General features: G+C 40.2%; 1 protein-coding gene across 1 annotated transcript; it reads right to left on the reverse strand.

Annotated features, from left to right (window-relative positions):
- Positions 1-1,495: 1,495 nt before the first annotated feature.
- LOC124290077 (3-oxoacyl-[acyl-carrier-protein] reductase FabG-like) lies at positions 1,496-18,368 on the reverse strand. The gene is made up of 9 exons (XM_046726766.1): positions 18,323-18,368; positions 16,300-16,430; positions 10,270-10,362; positions 8,113-8,198; positions 7,299-7,392; positions 4,812-4,881; positions 4,238-4,274; positions 3,746-3,809; positions 1,496-1,933 (listed from the first exon to the last, which is right to left on the reverse strand). The coding sequence occupies exons 1-9, from the start codon at positions 18,366-18,368 to the stop codon at positions 1,793-1,795; spliced, it is 762 nt and encodes a 253-aa protein (XP_046582722.1). The 3' UTR covers positions 1,496-1,792.
- Between the last annotated feature and the right edge of the window lie 331 nt (positions 18,369-18,699).

The raw sequence follows: 18,699 nt of genomic DNA on the forward strand, positions 1-18,699 counted from the left end.
ACAGGAATTGTTCACTAGGGTTTCAATGTGGTCAAAATGAACTTGTTTTCATTACTTCCCACACATCATAATTACTGTTCAATTAAATACAATTAGCTTTATTTCCAACATTCTTATGTAAATGATACTATATGTCATAATATAACCTACACAATATCATTAGTAATCTATTCTAAAAGCCGAGCCCATTCTACGATTCTGACTTTATGATACGTATGTCATGTATTAACAGTCACTATTCAATAGTAATGATACAAAGTGAGTTCATCTTGTCCTTATTGTGGATTCTATTACAAACACACGCAAAGGCAAATGAAGTATTTGCCAAAATAAACCAATGAACATATCATATCATCATACACTCTTCAAAAAGTAGGGGAACCTGAACTTTCATTTTGGATAAGTATTTGCGATAGCAAACTTTTCAAAGACAGACATCTTATGATCGCACCACCATTTCTCTTTATCACCATCCCTAAACACAACGCATGGTATGCACGTTCACAACGCAGTAGCCACACACACGTGCATGGGGTGTCATTCTTGATTTTGACGGTTTTCACTGCAGACCATTAATTTTGACAATCATCTTGCATCACACAGTTGTAAGTGTTTGTTTCCAGCCGTTTCCTTGCTTGAAAATGAAAATCGTACACATGCAAATTTCACGTCATAGACGAATCATCTTTCAAGAGTGATTATTGTACAAACAACTATGGTCATAAGGAACTGGAAGTGGTGATGCACTCTCAAAATATTCATTAGTATTATATCAACATTAATTGGCTCCGATATATCTCCAATTTTTTTCAATAGTAAATTAAAAACGAAGTTCCCCTATTTTTTATGGGTATAATATAAGCTACAGAGTTCTTTCAATATCATATGTAATCTGCTTAAAACAGAGTTGTACGATTCCGACTTTATGATAAGTATGCCATGGGTTAATGAATCACAAACACATGCAAAGGTAAATAAAGTGTTCGCTCAAATAAACCAAAGTACATATGGCTCAAGTCCCAATGGAAGTTGCATCACTTTGCTCAGTGATGCATCACATTTGGGAATGCCCTCAACGAATCTAACATGAAATATTTTGAAATACTTTTAATGCTATATTTTACTTGTCTTCCTGTTTCTTGTTTCTCAGCAATATTCCAGCTATATGACATTTGGTCATGCAATCCAGTGATTGATATCATGAGCATCGATCAACGCAGTGGGGATACGATGACATGTGTCAACCAAGTCAACGAGTCTGACCACCCGATCACGTTAGCCGCCTTTTACAACAAAGATGAGTTACTGAAGACGGGGAAACATACCTGGGAAATATATATGGGATAAATACTCAACAAAAATGTTAAGGACCTGTATTCAATTCTTTCATATTGAAAATTGGGGGGGTCCTTAACTTTTGTTGTTGAGTATATATGATTGGATGTAAATAATTTTAGCAGCATTGGATGATATATGACGGTTTTCACACACGTTTAGACGAGTAGCATGGCATATAAGTGCTTATTGAGGCATGGGGCAAATTTGACTACACATTGTGGAATTACAGGCAAGAGACATGACATTGATATGACGGAATTGCGGGATTTGGGGCAAAAAGCAAGGCGCATCTGATTTTGAGGAGTGTTGAAGGCATGGGGCATGTATGGCTGCATTTGGAGTATCATAGGCAAGACGCATGGGACATACATGTTTTAATTGGGTTATTACTAAGAAGTGCGAGGCATATATGATTGATATATACAGCACAGCGTTGACCTTTCACTGCGAATTATTACTGAAAAAATCCAACGGGAACTGTGTTACCCGTCATGAACGATGCGCTGTCGGAGGCCAGGTAGGCGATGAGGTTGGCAACGTCAATAACCTCTGCTACTCGACCCAGGGCGAGTACTGACTTACATTGTTCGAGGAGCTGGAAGATGAAATAAATTCTCAAGTGACTTGCATGACAGCGTTGGTGTTCTTGTTCAGACTACTCATTTCAAATTATAAAATTCAAAAAATATTTGTCAAAAAGTCAACAAACCAAACTTGTCCGTGAACACCCCAGTTATATGACGGCGACGTTTTTATATTCCAGCTAGGACCAGACAAACCAGTGATTAATATTATCACAGCAACACTGTCTACTTCCGGATTGCTCTTATGCGCAATAAAGTATATCCCTCGTATATCCCTCAGTGGCTGGTTGGAAATGCTATTAAACTCAGCCATCCCTCGTATATACCGCTGTGACTGGTTGGAAAATGCTATCAAACTCAGCCATCCCTCGTATATCCCGCTGTGACTGGTTGGAAAATGCTATCAAACTCCGATGTTTTCAACCATCCCTCGTACATCCAGCAGTGGCGGGTTGGAAAATGCTATCAAACTCCGAGGTTTTCAACCATCCCTCGTATATCCCGCAGTGACTGGTTGGAAAATGCTTTGGAACTCCGAGGTTTTCAGCCATCCCTCGTATATCCCGCAGCGACTGGTTGGAAAAAGCTATCAAACTCCAAGGTTTTTCAGCCATCCCTCGTACATCCCGCATTTCGCTGCTTCATCCAAACGTTGGAAGTCGGAAACCTGCCTCACCCCGTCCAGAGCAAACCCCGCTCACACACTCCATAACTGCGGCTAGCTTTAAGTTAAACGAATAGTATGTGATTCCGGGCCCTTCTATGAGCAAGTATTCATGACTTCCGATGTGATGACGCCATCTGGTCAACCCCCTATCCCAGTTGCAGTTAAATGAATGTCATGTGATTCCGGGCCCTTCTATGAGCAAGTATTCATGACTTCCGGTGTGATGACGCCATCTGGTCAACCCCCTATCCCAGTTGCAGTTAAATGAATGTTATGTGATTCCGGGCCCTTCTATGAGCAAGTATTCATGACTTCCGGTGTGATGACGCCATCGGGTCAACCCGCTATGTCAGTTGCAGTTAAACGAATGTTATGTGATTCCGGGCCCTTCTATGAGCAAGTATTCATGAAGTCAACATCGTATTCCCCGCTGTACAGCAGCTGGTGAACCACAAACCTATTGCTAAGCACCACGACTGTCTGAGATCTATGTTAAATTTACGATCGTCTTTGAGCTATTGGTGTACATGTGGAATGGGCCCTTGCACTGTTCAGCACAATGGAGAACCGGGCCCTGAACATAAAACCGAGGTGCACATGAATGAAAGTTATTGACATTTCTTAGTGGATTTTCCAACATTTTCTTTATGGCTTTCGTTGGCACGCGATATAACTGAAATATTATTAAAAATTTGTGATATTTACCGTAACGTTTAAAACAGCTGACCAGGCCATCCCAAAGCTACAACAGCCACCCAATAGTTACCCGTCCACGTGCAGGTTTAATTAAGAGGTGAGGTGAGGTGAAATTGGGTTTAACGTCGTGCTTGAGAATATTTCGCTCATATGACGACGTGCATGCGTGTGTATGTGTATGTGCGGCTGCTTGTACTAGCCCAGACTGAAGCTGGGTTTATAGTGCTAGCCCACTGAGATATCATGCCGCAGTGAAGCATGAATACCCCACTCAGACACAGTATACTGACTCCGAGCCGACCAGTCCTTGTTGTACCCATTAATGCCGAGCGCCAGGCTGGGACCAACAAGTACCATATTTTAACGTCTTTTGGTATGACGCGGTCGGGGATCGAACCCGCGACCTTCCGCTCTCCGGGCCGACGCTCTAACCATGGTTTAATTAAGAAGGCAAGTTTACCTTGGCATTGTCCTCTTCAGTAAATCCAGCACGTCTGAAGATATCGGTGTCAGTCGCCACTGGGCTGTAAACATAGGATTCGGCATTAGTCTTCTGTCATGGAAGGTTTGATTGGCGAGATTACAGGGGAGGATGTGGGGTTATTTGTGGGGGGCACAGTTCTATTTAATATTCAAAATAATGTCCTAATAGAATATCAATTTGAATATTGCCCAGTGGTCAATTATTTATTATAATGAGTAGGGACGTGATGAAAAATGTTACACGTATACATGTGTGTGTGTGTGCGCTTTTGTGTGCGCGCATTTCTATGTACGTGTACGTGTGTCTGTATGTGTATGTAGGTGTAGGCTTCGGTCACGAAAAATGTTAAACATAATAAGAACCGACAACATATGATCGACGTAACACCAATCTACTAACCCTATAATACATTATGATGATGATGATGATTATAATGATGATGATGATGATGATGATATACGAACTTACTTTACGGCATTAACTCTGACATGTTTGGGCGCCATTTCTGTGAACAGAATAAGATAGTGCTCTCTTATTTTTCATTCAGGATGTAATTGAAAAATTGTTGATAAAATCTTCCCAATAAAATAAATAATGTAATAAACAATATATAATGTAATACCTACATAAGATAAATCTTTCCCAATGTTCTAAAACGAGGTGCTAACTTTCTGTCACTTACAATCACGCCAACCGCTGGTGAAGGTCGCTTACACCAAGTTGGAGGCACGCGTAAATTTGAGTTTGATAGTGGACAACGCCATTTGGGTCATTTGGGAAATGGGCAACTAACATCCCACCATTCTCAGCCTGCTCCACATCTTCAAAGTAGTCATCAACAATGAATATTTCAAAGGTTCGCCATGGACCCCAGTCTAAATCGTTTTACTTTTGGGCCAGTAGGAGATAGCTCCGCGGCCATTTTAGAAGCGCATGCGTAGGGGATTCGAGCTGTTGCAGATCCTGAATAAGCGATTAATTTTCATACTGGAAGCTATTTGAGGCTGGCAAATGCACGCAGTATTAATGCAAGTGTACTTACCCAGTGCAACACATCTGGTCATCTGGTTAAGAGCACTCTTTGACATGCTATACGGCAAAATGTCAGGAAACTGAAAAAGGTAAGTACTAAGTGTCATTATCTGCTCATATTACAGTAATGTTAAGTGTCACTATCTGCCAATATTACAGTCATACCATGTATCACTAATTGTCAGTATTACAGTCATATCATGTAACACTATGTGCCAATATTAGAGACATATAAAGTGACACTATCTGCCAATATTACAGACATATAAAGTGACACTACCTGCCAATATTACAGTAACACCATTTGTCAATATCTGCCAATATTACAGTCAGATTAAGTGTCGCTATCTGCCAATATTACAGACATATAAAGTGACACAATCTGCCAATTTTACAGTAATGCCATGTGTCACTATCTGCCAATATTACAGACATATAAAGTGACACTACCTGCCAATTTTACAGTAATGCCATGTGTAACTATTTGCAAATATTACAGTAATATCATGTGTCACTATCTGCCAATATTACGGTAATGCCATGTGTCACTATGTGCCAATATTACAGTAATACCATGTGTCACTATCTGCCAATATTACAGTAATACCAATGCTACTATCTGCTAATATTACAGTCATATTTAATGTGACTATCTGACGATCCAGTGACTGACATCCAGAGAATCAAGCTTCGCAACAAGGATACTATGGCATGCATGGCGAAACTGACCACCCGGTCCAACGCCTCATAGGACCAACATTGGTTGCAGAAGATCAGTTCTAAATGGATCTTTATCGCGTTGAAGACATTATTACAGAACACAGAATAGAATATCGAAGCATACCGCACGCAGTCCTGAATAGCTGGAGACCTAATATTGATGCTATGTAATAGAACGCATAATTAATGTAAATACTGGCAGTATTCAATGTTCATTATCATAGAATAGTAACAGTGGAATAATACGAGTTTGAAAGTAAAACTCACAAGAATATATCTTTAAACAACTGTATCACAATTCAAGTCATAAATAAACACTTTTACTGTTCGAAGATATAACATATTTGACAATTAGATATATAGTATGACCATAAATTATTGAGAATTTTAGGAACATGTTTGATTGATTTCTACCATAAAAACAACCTCGACCAGCTATCAAGTGCTTGGTTTCATCTAAGAGAGGCAACTCCGTTAATCCTTTTCATTAGTTTGTGAAGGGTTATCCCCTTTGTTTACTTGCTAGCAGACGACATTTTCAGTGCTCCTCAGTATGGATGATTTAGAGAAGAGGAAGTTGATTTTAGAGTATTATAACAAGGACATCAGATCAGCTAAAGTGATTTCAAGTAGAACAGGCATCCCTTTGTTATATTGCAAATGGATATGGCATTGAGCACCAGGGAGGCGCAGGTAGGCCCAGAAAATTGACTGTGGGTGACAGGAGGCGGCTTGGTATTCTTGTTTCTAAAAACAAACGAAGGCGTTTAGGAAACTTAAGGCTGGATATGATTGATAGAAGAACTGTGGCTGTCTGTAAGGAGACAATTAGTACTGAGATGCATGCAATGGGTTGGCAGAAAAGTCGAGGAACTCCATCACCGATCATGAAACCTGAACAAAAGGAGCGAAGGTTGAACTGGTGCTTACAGCATAGACATTTTAACTGGGACAATGTGATTTTCTCAGATGAAAGTTCTGTGTGGCTGTTTCCTAATACATGTACACTGAAATTCTGGACCAAACAAACTGAAAAACCTTTGTATCAGCGCCCAAAGTACAGTCCGAAAGTTAACGTGTGGGGTGGCATATCTGTGTGAGGGCCAACGCCCCATCTGTGTATTTGAAGGGAATATGAACAGTGAGCGGTACACAAATATTCTCGAGGGACATTTACTTTCATCTGCTCACGTGTTCTATGGAAATGTTTGGATTTTCCAACAGGACAACGACCCAAAACATCGTTCAAAGCATTCACAGGCCTGGTTTCAGACCCAAAATATGACATTATTAGATTGGCCAAGCTATAGCCCTGACCTAAATCCAATAGAAATGTTTGGGGACTTATGAAGGAAAGTGTCAATAAGAAAAATCTGACAAATATTGCTGAAATGAAAGAAGAGGTGGTCCGATATTGGGACAGCATGGACCACGACTTTCTAACTTCTTTGATCAGTAGTATGCCTCGCCGCATTGAAGCCTGCATTGCTGCCCATGGTGACTTGACAAAATACTAACTGTCTTTGAATCTGGAGTTATGTTCTGCTAATATTCACATTTAATACGTGAGTAATGAGAGAAAAGAATAAAAAAAATTACAATCTTAAATTCTCAATAATTTCTTGTTGTACTGTATATTCACAATTCAAATTGTTGCACTGGTTTTTTAAAAGGGGAGATATTTGTCTCAGAGATAAAAAAATCGGAGAGAATCCCTGGACATATACAAATACAATCTTAATATATAACAGAGACATATATAAATGTTTTGACATACTGGCCGGAGTCCTGCAATGCTGGAGACGTTGACGATGTTGCCTTTCGTCTTCACCAGATACGGCACACACAGCATTGTTATATTATACACAGACCTGCTCGAAAAAGTTTGCAAGCAAAACATAGCACAGCAATTTGTGAATGAAACCAATACCCATGTGAGCTATATTTCAATCTGCCAATCATCTGTCTGTCTTCATAGGCGGATCCAGAGAGGGGGCGGGGAAAGAGGGTGTTGTGCTGAAAGTTTGTTATATGACCATTGAAACTCGGGTAAAAATGAAATGAGCACCCCTCCTTTTTCTCAGTAGTGCCCCCTTCTCAAAAGGCTGTATCCGCCCCTGCTGCACAAGTTTTGATAAATAAAGGTCTAAATGCTGATAATGTAATTCAAGTTCTCTTTAAAATTTGAGGTCTTCTCTTAAAAATCAAGTTAATTATTCGAAATATTATTGAGAAATATTGTCTTGAAAATATTCAAATTATAAAATTGCAAATTGTCTTGAAAGTTAGTCTATGCTATCTTGAAAATGTAAATACGTAAAACTTCAAGAAAATTTTCATTTATCAAATCAACGTTCCAATTTGAGTTAAATGTTCATGATCAAGCTATTAACACATTATATGACCAAACTGGTATTCCTAAAATAATGTGGTTGAACTCGTAACAGTGGTTAATTCTAATGAGTTTCATGTATGTATTTTGCAAGATGGGAAAGATAGTGTTGGCCAATGTAAAAGTAACATCTTGGTTCTCGACATCACTGAAGAAAGGTCTATCCTATTGCGAGTTAACTGAAAACCTATATTCTCACCTGACATTGATGTTGAATATCTTGTCAAAGTCCTCAAGACTTGTTGTTTCAATACTGACAGTGCTAAACACCCCTGCGTTGTTAACCTAAACAGAAATTTAATGTTTCGGCAATTGTGTTATTTGTTGACGCCGCGCTCAGCAATGTTCCAGTTATATGACGGCGATCTGTAAACGCTACTCACCAATACCTCAAACCTGCCTTCAACTTCTACTCACCAATATGTCCATCCTGCCTGTAGCTTCTGCTCACTAGCATATCGAACCTGCCTACAGCTTTTACTCGTCTACTGGTATGTCCAACCTGCCTACAGCTGCTACTCACCAATATGTCCAACCTGCCTACAGTTGCGACTCACCAATATGTCCAATCTGCCTACAGCTGCTACTCACCAATATGTCCAACCTGCCTACAGCTGCTACACACAAATATGTCCAACCTGTCTACAGCTGCTACAACCAATATGTCCAACCTGCCTACATCTGCGACTCAACAATATGTCCAACCTGCCTACAGCTACGACTCACCAATATGTCCAACCTGCCTGCAGCTGCTACTCACCAAAATGTCCAACCTGCCTGCAGCTGTTACTCACAAGTAAGTCCAACCTGCCTACAGCTGCTACTCACCAATATGTCCAACCTGCCTACAGCTACGACTCACCAATATGTCCAACCTGTCTACAGCTGCTACTCACCAATATGTCCAACCTGCCTACAGTTGCGACTCACCAATATGTCCAATCTGCCTACAGCTGCTACACACAAATATGTCCAACCTGTCTACAGCTGCTACAACCAATATGTCCAACCTGCCTACATCTGCGACTCACCAATATGTCCAACCTGCCCACAGCTACGACTTACCAATATGTCCAACCTGTCTGCAGCTGCTACTCACCAAAATGTCCAACCTGCCTACATCTGCGACTCACCAGTAAGTCCAACCTGCCTACATCTGCGACTCACCAATATGTCCAACCTGCCTACAGCTACGACTCACCAATATGTCCAACCTGCCTACGGCTACGACTCACCAATATGTCCAACCTGCCTGCAGCTGCTACAAACAAATATGTCCAACCTGTCTACAGCTGCTTCTCACAAATATGTCCAACCTGCCTACAGCTGCGACTCACCAATATGTCCAACCTGCCTACAGCTGCTACGCACCAATATATCCAACCTGCCTACAGCTGCTACTCACAAATATGTCCAACCTGCCTACAGCTGCTACTCATCAATATGTCCAACCTGCCTGCAGCTGCTACTCACCAATATGTCCAACCTGCCTGCAGCTGCTACTGACCAATATGTCCAACCTGCCTACAGCTGCGACTCATCAATATGTTCAACCTGTCTACAGCTGCTACAACCAATATGTCCAACCTGCCTACAACTGCGACTCACCAATATGTCCAACCTGCCTACAGCTACGATTCACCAATATGTCCAACCTGCCTGCAGCTGCTACTCACCAAAATGTCCAACCTGCCTACAGCTGCTACTCACCAATATGTCCAACCTGTCTACAGGTGCTAGTCACCAATATGTTCAACCTGCCTACAGCTGTTACTCACCAGTATGTCCAACCTGCCTGCAGCTGCTACAAACAAATATGTCCAACCTGTCTACAGCTGCTAGTCAAAAATATGTCCAACCTGCCTGCAGCTGCTACTCACCAATATGTCCAACCTGCCTGCAGCTGCTACTCACCAGTATGTCCAACCTGCCTGCAGCTGCTACTCACCAATATGTCCAACCTGTCTACAGCTGCTAGTCACAAATATGTCCAACCTGTCTACAGCTGCTACTCACCAATATGTCCAACCTGCCTACGGCTGCTACTCACCAATATGTCCAACCTGTCTACAGCTGCTAGTCACCAATATGTCCAAGTTGCCTGCAGCTGCTACTCACCAATATGTCCAACCTGCCTGCAGCTGCTACTCACCAATATGTCCAACCTGCCTGCAGCTGCTACTCACCAATATGTCCAACCTGTCTACAGCTGCTAGTCACCAGTGTGTCCAACCTGCCTGCAGCTGCTACAAACAAATATGTCCAACCTGTCTACAGCTGCTACTCACCAATATGTCCAAGTTGCCTGCAGCTGCTACTCACCAATATGTTCAACATGCCTACAGTTTCCACTCACCAATATGTCAAGCCTGCCTGCGGCCGCTATGGTTTCGTCCACGATACGCTGTACATCGTTCTCTTTAGTCAAATCACCAATCAGCAGCACCGGCTGTGTTAGACATATACAGGAAATTAGATCGCTACCAATATTGTAGCTACAGGGTTCTTAACGGTTTACGCAGAGATGGGCTCAAAGCGCCTGTACATGGCCAATACGTTGTACAAGGTAGTTACTACATGTTCCATGGTTTAAGTATTCATCACTCTATATTGGCATTCCAGTTCTACAAATATGAAATACATGGGATTTCCAATGTGTATATACCCATTCCTTAAACCTGAATCCCTGTTCACCTGAATTTGTCGGTACCTATTTGATGTGGCAAAACCTCTTATATGTTATAAAAATAATCCAAAAGTAACAAGTAGCAAAGCACTTTGCATGGCATTTGATGTCACGCGTTGCCCGTGGTACGTGCACTTTGTGCACAATGAACTTAATCACTTTTTGCACGTTTTTTGACACCTGAAGTTCACACACCTGATATTGAAAATTGAAGAACGGTTGATTATTCTCTAACCTCTGAATGTTGTGGAAAGCACGTTAATTTCAATGGCAATCTGATAGGTCTGTGATACTGGGATGAGCATTCGTAACTACTCGCCTCTTTCCGTGACTTACAAGAAGACTCATACCTGTACATGACTGTATAGTACGCCACTATTCTCAAGAACCGTGTCAAACCAATCAAATCGCTCGTAGTAAAACGCATTTCGAAGCATAAAAATGGCGGCACCGTCGAACTTTGAAACTATGCAAAGCACAATTTAAGCATAAACTTTGAGCTAAAGGATCAGCAACTTTCAACACTGAAACATTTTTACGAAGGGAATGACTCTATAACTGTTTTGCCCACGGGATATGGGATATTGCTGGAGTAGCCATGTTTGGCAGCCTGGTTCCCTGGGTCTGTTGCGCCTGCGCTAACGCTCCGACACTGACCCAGGTAACCACTGCCGAATGGCGGCCTTCACTGCAGGGAGACGCGCCATACATTTTTTCATAGCATTTTCATCGATACTATTGCAAAGTATACGTCACCAGAACAACACCCATCGTTACTTTCAGTGTACGAACACGTTATTTAAGCAGTTTCGAGACACGAAAATCGTCGTTACATGGGCGATATGTAAACAATGACCCCCCCCCCCCTATTTTCATCACCGACATGTGCTTTGATATTTCGTGTCAGCTCGCTATTGCCACGAAATCGTACACATAAAACATGGATCTGAACGACCATATTGATTGAACATAGTTAGCATCTTTATTTTAGCAAATTTGATGACGTGTAATTCGATGATTTGGCCCCCATTTCTCCTGTTTTGTGTGTTGGAAATACACTGAACGCCCAATAGTAACTAAAAATGGTTGTTACCACATTATATAATTACTAATAATTATTTCTAATACATTTTAAACACATAAATGATTAATTCAACAATGTTTTTAGAAGAATGTATGTGCTTTCAAAAATGGAATAATATCAGAAGAATATGGCCTATTTGTTATTTGTATTCATTTGGCATATATCATTTCAATATAACACCCATATCTGTTCTTCCATTTTGCATTGGGATGATCACGGCGATGCAATAGGCATTGATCTTAAAAAGTTTAACAATAGTCACAATATGGCAACATCTGCGTGATTCTACTGGCAAGTTGATTACACATCGGACCTTTATATATAACATTGAATGTACCCCATTCCCCACCCCATACATAGCTACAGTTTTGTATATAGAGGGAAAACGGACACATTATGAAATATTCATAACTCTGTGTGTTTTAGCTTGTTTTGAAAAAGCCGACTCATAAAAAGGAAAGTGCGCATTGTCTAAAACACACTGATACACAATACTCCCAAATGGGGATCATGTTCGTTAAAGACATGTTTAGTACAAAACAGTTATTAATATTTCATAATGTGTCCATTTCCTGTTACATAAAAACACTGTAGCTATATCTGGGGTTGGAGAGGGTTGGGGAATGGGGTACATTCAGTTCTGAAACCTGTTGGTATTACACTCACAATAAACAAACAGTTTAATAAAGACTATCTTTGATTGCATGAAACACGCATGCCAATGAAGCAATGTATTACAATTTCCTTAGCTGTTTAATATAAACATAGACATGAGTTATATACAACAGCAAAGTTGTCTTGTCGTCTGTCGAAGTTTTCAGATGAAAGAATTCCGATAAAAGATGTTGGTTGGTTTGTTGTTTAAGGCTGCACTCGGCTGTATTCCAGCTATATGGCGGCGGTCTGTAAATAATCGAGTCTGGACCAGGCAATCCAGAGATCAACAGCATGATCATCGATCCAATAAAAAATGTTACAGTGTGGGACTTTATATATAATTGTTTAAGACCCATACATAATTCTTATGGCTGAGTAATGCCTACATACAAGGAATACATGCATATGAAACTCATCTTCAACAAAATATCTTCCCCTTAATATACAATATTTACAGTCATTCAGTGTATGGGACAGTTGTGTATCTTCCAAAATCGACTCGAAGTTTAAACCTACTACATCTTAAAAGAGCCATGGATAGTCTTAGGTGTACAGGGATATGGAGTGTAAGATTCTATTCCAATTTAACAGTGATTTTAAATGCTGTTAATAGAAGGAATCAGATCAACTGTTGATGGAACCACACCCTGATTGTTGTAGGTTGTCAAATGATCTTTGTCTCAAAAGGCGAATAAATATCTTCACATCTTGTGCTAACCGCACATATTCAAATCAGAATATTCTAAATATGAATGAGTCTAAACAGAATATTTTTAATATGAGGTACGGCATTGGCGAGGCAGTTTGCGTTCATCCAAATACAGTAGCCTGCACCAATACCTTATACTGACTGACTGAGTTTAGTTTTACGCCGCTTTTAGCAATATTCCAGCAATATCACGGCTGGGGACACCAGAAATGGGCTTAACACATTGTGCCCATGTGGGAATCGAACCAGGGTCTTCGGCGTGACGAGCCAACGCTTTAACCACTAGGGCTACCCCATCGCCCCCAATACCTTACAGGGCTTGTGGTGTGCACAAGTTGGAGAGGCGTTCTGCCACATTCTCCCCAAACCATATTTTTTTTTGCTGTTTTGAGAAACCGTTTCACATTTTATGCGATACATCTTCAATAATTTTACAGTATGAGGTCCCCCTTACTTCTGCACCATTACACACTATAGGAACAATCATAGCATTAAATATCATAATTAATCTTGACATGGTTTATTTTCAACTTTCTTTTGACATCTGTACAATGCCATAACAGCCATTTTACTCTGTGCACCAAGAGTAGTTAGTGCTTTAGTCCAAAAAAAAGTTTAGGTGTTAACACAATACCCAATATCTATATAAAGACACAATTTCAAGATACACACCATAAACTTTTGATTAAGAAAAAATATAATCACAATAGTGAACTGGTCAACAAGTACAGAGCAAATTACCCAAAATTAAAAAATAAATCAAATTCATTGTTTTGAGCTGTATATGTGTGTGCATTTTTGTATATAGATCATTTGATTAATCCTTGTTTATTATAATCATAAACATTTCTGAATGATATTGGTTATATATGTTAACTGTTTCATGTTGTTTTGTAGAGGCTAAATATCAGAATGACAAACCCTGTCATTAACATCATCCATATGATCTAAACGCTTTACCTTGTAATTTCACAAGGCGATCGAAAAAATATATCCGCTAAACCTACCCTGAAACGATGGAACGATGGGTGTTGTTCTGGTGACGTTACTTTGCCATAGTATCGATGAAAATGCTATGAAAAAATTATAACCACCCGTTCTCAGATTTTCCTATAGTAAATGTATGGCGCGTCTCCCTGCAGTGAAGGCCGCCATTCGGCAGTGGTTGCCTGGGTCAGTGTCGGACGTTAGCGCAGGCGCAACAGACCCAGGGAACCAGGCTGCCATGTTTGGAAACTCGGAGTTATCTTTCCTTGGAAATAGTACTAGACTATTTTCATCTCCACTTTAGGCTGTTGAGATCGCAAAGGTAAGGCTTTAAAAGTAAAGTTTCATAGCTATGAGCTTTGAAATATTGATCTACCTTAAAGATTGGTGGTGTTTTCTTGCGCATTATTATGTCATACAAAACAGGTTTAGTTGCTTTTGATGGAAACGGAATATCTTGTTTTTCTAGCCATGCTACCATATCACTTTTCCCACTATTGGATGTTGGAGCTTGTGCCTCTGGATCCTGCACGCTATGGTACTGTGCGTGGTCCATAACAATTACACATTTCTGGACCTGTGAAGGTCCGGGTTAGAATTGGCCTTCAGTAACCCATGCTTGTCGTAAAAGGCGACTAACGGGATCGGGTGGTCAGGCTCGCTGACATGGTTCACACATGTCATCGGTTCCCAATTGCACAGATCGATGCTCATGCTGCTGATCACTGGATTGTCTGGTCCAGATTCGATTATTTACAGACCGCCGACATATAGCTGGAATATTGCTGATTGCAGCGAAAAACTAAACTCACTCACTCACTGATTAAACATTTCTGAGGTAGTGCTAGTATCAACTGTTGTTCACCCAATGGAAGAAAACGTCACCATTCATTCCAGTGTGGTAATATCTGGGGTCTTTGGATTTCGACTTGTACAGGAGTGAACAATCAGGCAGAAAGCCCACACCTTTACAACCCGCCTGTAACACAATGTGTCACACACCCTTGCCCGATGGCAATTTCCTGTTGCATGGTTCTTTTGTGTACTCACAGTGTGCTTGCAATGTGGCCCGTTCACTCAGGTTTCATTGCAAAACACTGATTCGAATCCTTCTCGGCGTTTTGTCTGATAGTGTGTTGCGTAATAATCGCACGATGTCTTTTTCCCCACTTACTTTTTGTAACAAAACCCAAATTTATGCACAAGTTTCTATAACTGATATTTGGATATAATCAACGAATGTTCTGTAGCCATGTGTTTTTGAAAAATGAGGAAAGGAATTTATTTTTTGCTATAGAGTCTTCTGATAGCTTTACTTACTAACTCTTTCTGAAAACAGTCAAGTTTGTCATCTTTCAAATGTGGATATTTTGATACAGAATGAAAGGCTTTCGCAAAATTTACAAATAGGGCATAGTATTTTCCTCCTTTTGAATTCAAATATCTTTGTTTTATACTTTGTAATATAAACATGGTGTCAACAGTGGTATATCCATTTCTAAATACAACTTGCGATTTCATTTATCTTATCCGTTCTATCTTCCCAGCTTACAAGTCTCTTATCAACTATAAGAGTAAAAGTTTTACTAAATATAAGTAATGTTATTCCTCTATAGTTATTTGGGGTATTTACATCCCCATGTTTATGAATTGAAACAATGATACCAATCGTCCAACAATGTGGGAAAGTACCATTTTCCAATATGATATCAAATACTATTTCTAGGTATGGTATAAGGTCTGACGAATGTTTAAATAATTTTGATATCATGCCATCAGATCATATATATCATCGCCACTACCTAAAGCTCTCCAAGCAAACTGCAACTGATGAAGATGGAAGTTCGTGCACAGGAACTATAATGCAGATCTCATAATCTTTGGAAACCTATTTGAAGCAGATTTGTTCATGTGGTCTGTTAATTAATTATGGTTTATCTATAATGTGTGTAGGCATGATCTTGTACATTTAGAATTGCTGCGGTGATTTTCTAGTATCATGACTATAAAATGCTTACATACGCAAGCTTAAAATCTGCCCAATAAGCATTTGTACTTATAAGTAAATATATATTTTAGTCGACCTCCTTAGGTGTAGCAAATATATTTTTCCTTGTCTCCATTTACTCCAGGCGCATGTTTACTCACCTTCACTTGCCATAGTAAGTACATTCACTTATGTAAGTATATATACACAAATGAGTAAACGTGTCCATGTGAATGGGGCTTTATACACAGTGAACGACGGATTAATGACCTTCACCTTGTACTTGTCCTGGTTACACTGCTCTGCTGTCTTCTTCAGATTCTCCTCATTCCTCCCCGTGATGATGACACGGGCTCCCAGCTGAGAAAACAATATGGCTGTGCCGGCACCAATACCGGAACTGGCACCTGAAAATGATAGTTTGTTTTTAGTTGCACCTGATAAATAATTCGTTTAACCATTGTTCGTGAAGTCATTTTGTTAACCAGATATTGATCCTGATGTTTCTCCTTGTGCAAGATAGCGAATTGTGTCATGCACACACAATCGTTGGTGCCTGTATGACATATCTTACAAGTACCCCCCTTGTCTCGGAAAGATACGAAAGAAGAGACTTGTCAGTGTATAAAAGATACACCAGATGTAAAAGACTGACTGACTGACTGAGTTTAGTTTTACGCCGCTTTTAGCAATATTCCAGCAATATCACGGCTTAACACATTGTGCCCATGTGGGGAATCGAACCCGGGTTTTCGGCGTAACGAGCCAACGCTTTAACCACTAGGCTACCCCACCGCCCCAGATGTAAAAGAAAAAATAGGACATAAAAATGTCTCTTTATAAGCATTTATCGGATGTGAGAATTATATACAGTGATTAAGAAATGTCAAGGTCACGCACATACAAAAAATGAGAATTTCGTGGTAAATTATTGAACCAATCTAAATATAATAGAAGAACATGTACATTTACATCATCTGTACAGCTTGTTCAGCTTGTCACAGCTTCAAATGTCACAAACGGCAGGTCGAGGTAACTTCATTAAATAGGGGAGCAGAGAATGTTATTAATGTTGCGTTCCTGCAAATCATGCACATACGGATTCGTTACAGAACTTGTTCCGGAAAACAACACTTTTTAAAGAAAGTAAGAACATTGCTGTTCGGAGATGTTGACAATCAACTGACAAAAGTGCACCCCTTCACAATAGTCAACCCAACCAGTTGTGACACGGTCACGCAATACATTAGTATTCACTTGATCAAGTCAAGCTGAACAAGCTGTATGTCAGTATCAAATACCATCGTATTAGCGTCCAAAGTGAACAACGCAACTAGGCCTCACATCCAGACTGCAGGAATTGGGTCATCAACATCTCAAATTCCACAGCGCTAGATATAACAAGGAGCTTGACCCGCCTATTTGAAAGTGGGATCGGAATTCTGTGAATTGAAGTTGAAAAACACTATCTCTTTACAGGATGAGATACAGGATGAGATCATCTAAAGGGGACCTTGGAATGCTATGCCTTCTGGTTTCAGAGTTTCGAATTCCCAAACGACATGTACTTTCCGTTCAACACTGTACGGCCCTTTGGAGGCCAACGACCCAGAGCTGTCAACCCCTAAAGATGGTTTGGAGTGAGACTGAAAAAAATAAGCCGGGGTCCAGCCGGGGTTCCCCCGCCCCCGAAAATGAAGTTTAGTGATTTTCAGGAGCATTTGGAGCCTTCTGGTGGCATTATTTTGACACTAAAAGATGCATGCTAATAAATGATAATAAGCCGAATCATTCGCATGAACATCGTTTTAGTACTTCGTTCATTCAGGCGTTCTTTCAATGTTCAACTTTACGCAAAAACGAACGAAAATGCGTATTAATTTTGAATTTATTTTTGGCTACCAGATATGCGTGAGATTATTATTTGGAGGCGTGAGAGCGTGACATTTGTCAATAAAGCGTGAGACTCACGCCAAATGCGTGAGAGTTGACAGGTATGACGACCTCGTTAACATTTTATTCAGCTAAACACACTAATACAAAAAAATAGCATTTCAGATACGATCGACGAATTCAGTAAGAAGGCTGTTTCTTCTACATGTCCAAATAAATGTATAAGCTTACATAACACCCTTATAACAATGTCAAGCGATTTCCTAAGCTCCACTCACAGGTACGTGATGCAGGGGAGTGTGTCAAAACAACTCGTCAGGTGACACTGCTTTTTCTTGTGCTAGGTCTTCAATGAAAATTTATACATCTTTAAAACTAAGCAGGGACTCAATGAAAGCTTACATACCTGTCACTAGTGCAACTTTGTCATCGAGCCTCCCAATAGACGCCATCTCTCTGCAACCGTCCGTTACGGTCTACCATAACTATTTGATAAATAGGTAAGTGGGTTTTTCATAAGCGAGTTTTTTTTCTAGTACAAGGGACGTAACTCTCAATCCTTATCAGACTGAGTCGAGTCATTGCAGTTCAAACCTCATCAGTAATGTCAGTGCTGACGTAATCAACCCATACAATGTGCACTTCATATAGGGTGCAAACTTCTTAGACTTTATTTCGCTGTGAAAGTCAACGAAATTTTTGGTAGTACTTATCGCATTGAAATGCATTCTATGTGTACATGTATAGCACAGTCTGATTTATGCATATGGAAAAATGTTATAA

This window comes from Haliotis rubra, unplaced genomic scaffold (genome assembly GCF_003918875.1).
Source record: "Haliotis rubra isolate DU_JTF1 unplaced genomic scaffold, ASM391887v1 Scf456, whole genome shotgun sequence".
NCBI lineage: Eukaryota > Metazoa > Mollusca > Gastropoda > Lepetellida > Haliotidae > Haliotis > Haliotis rubra.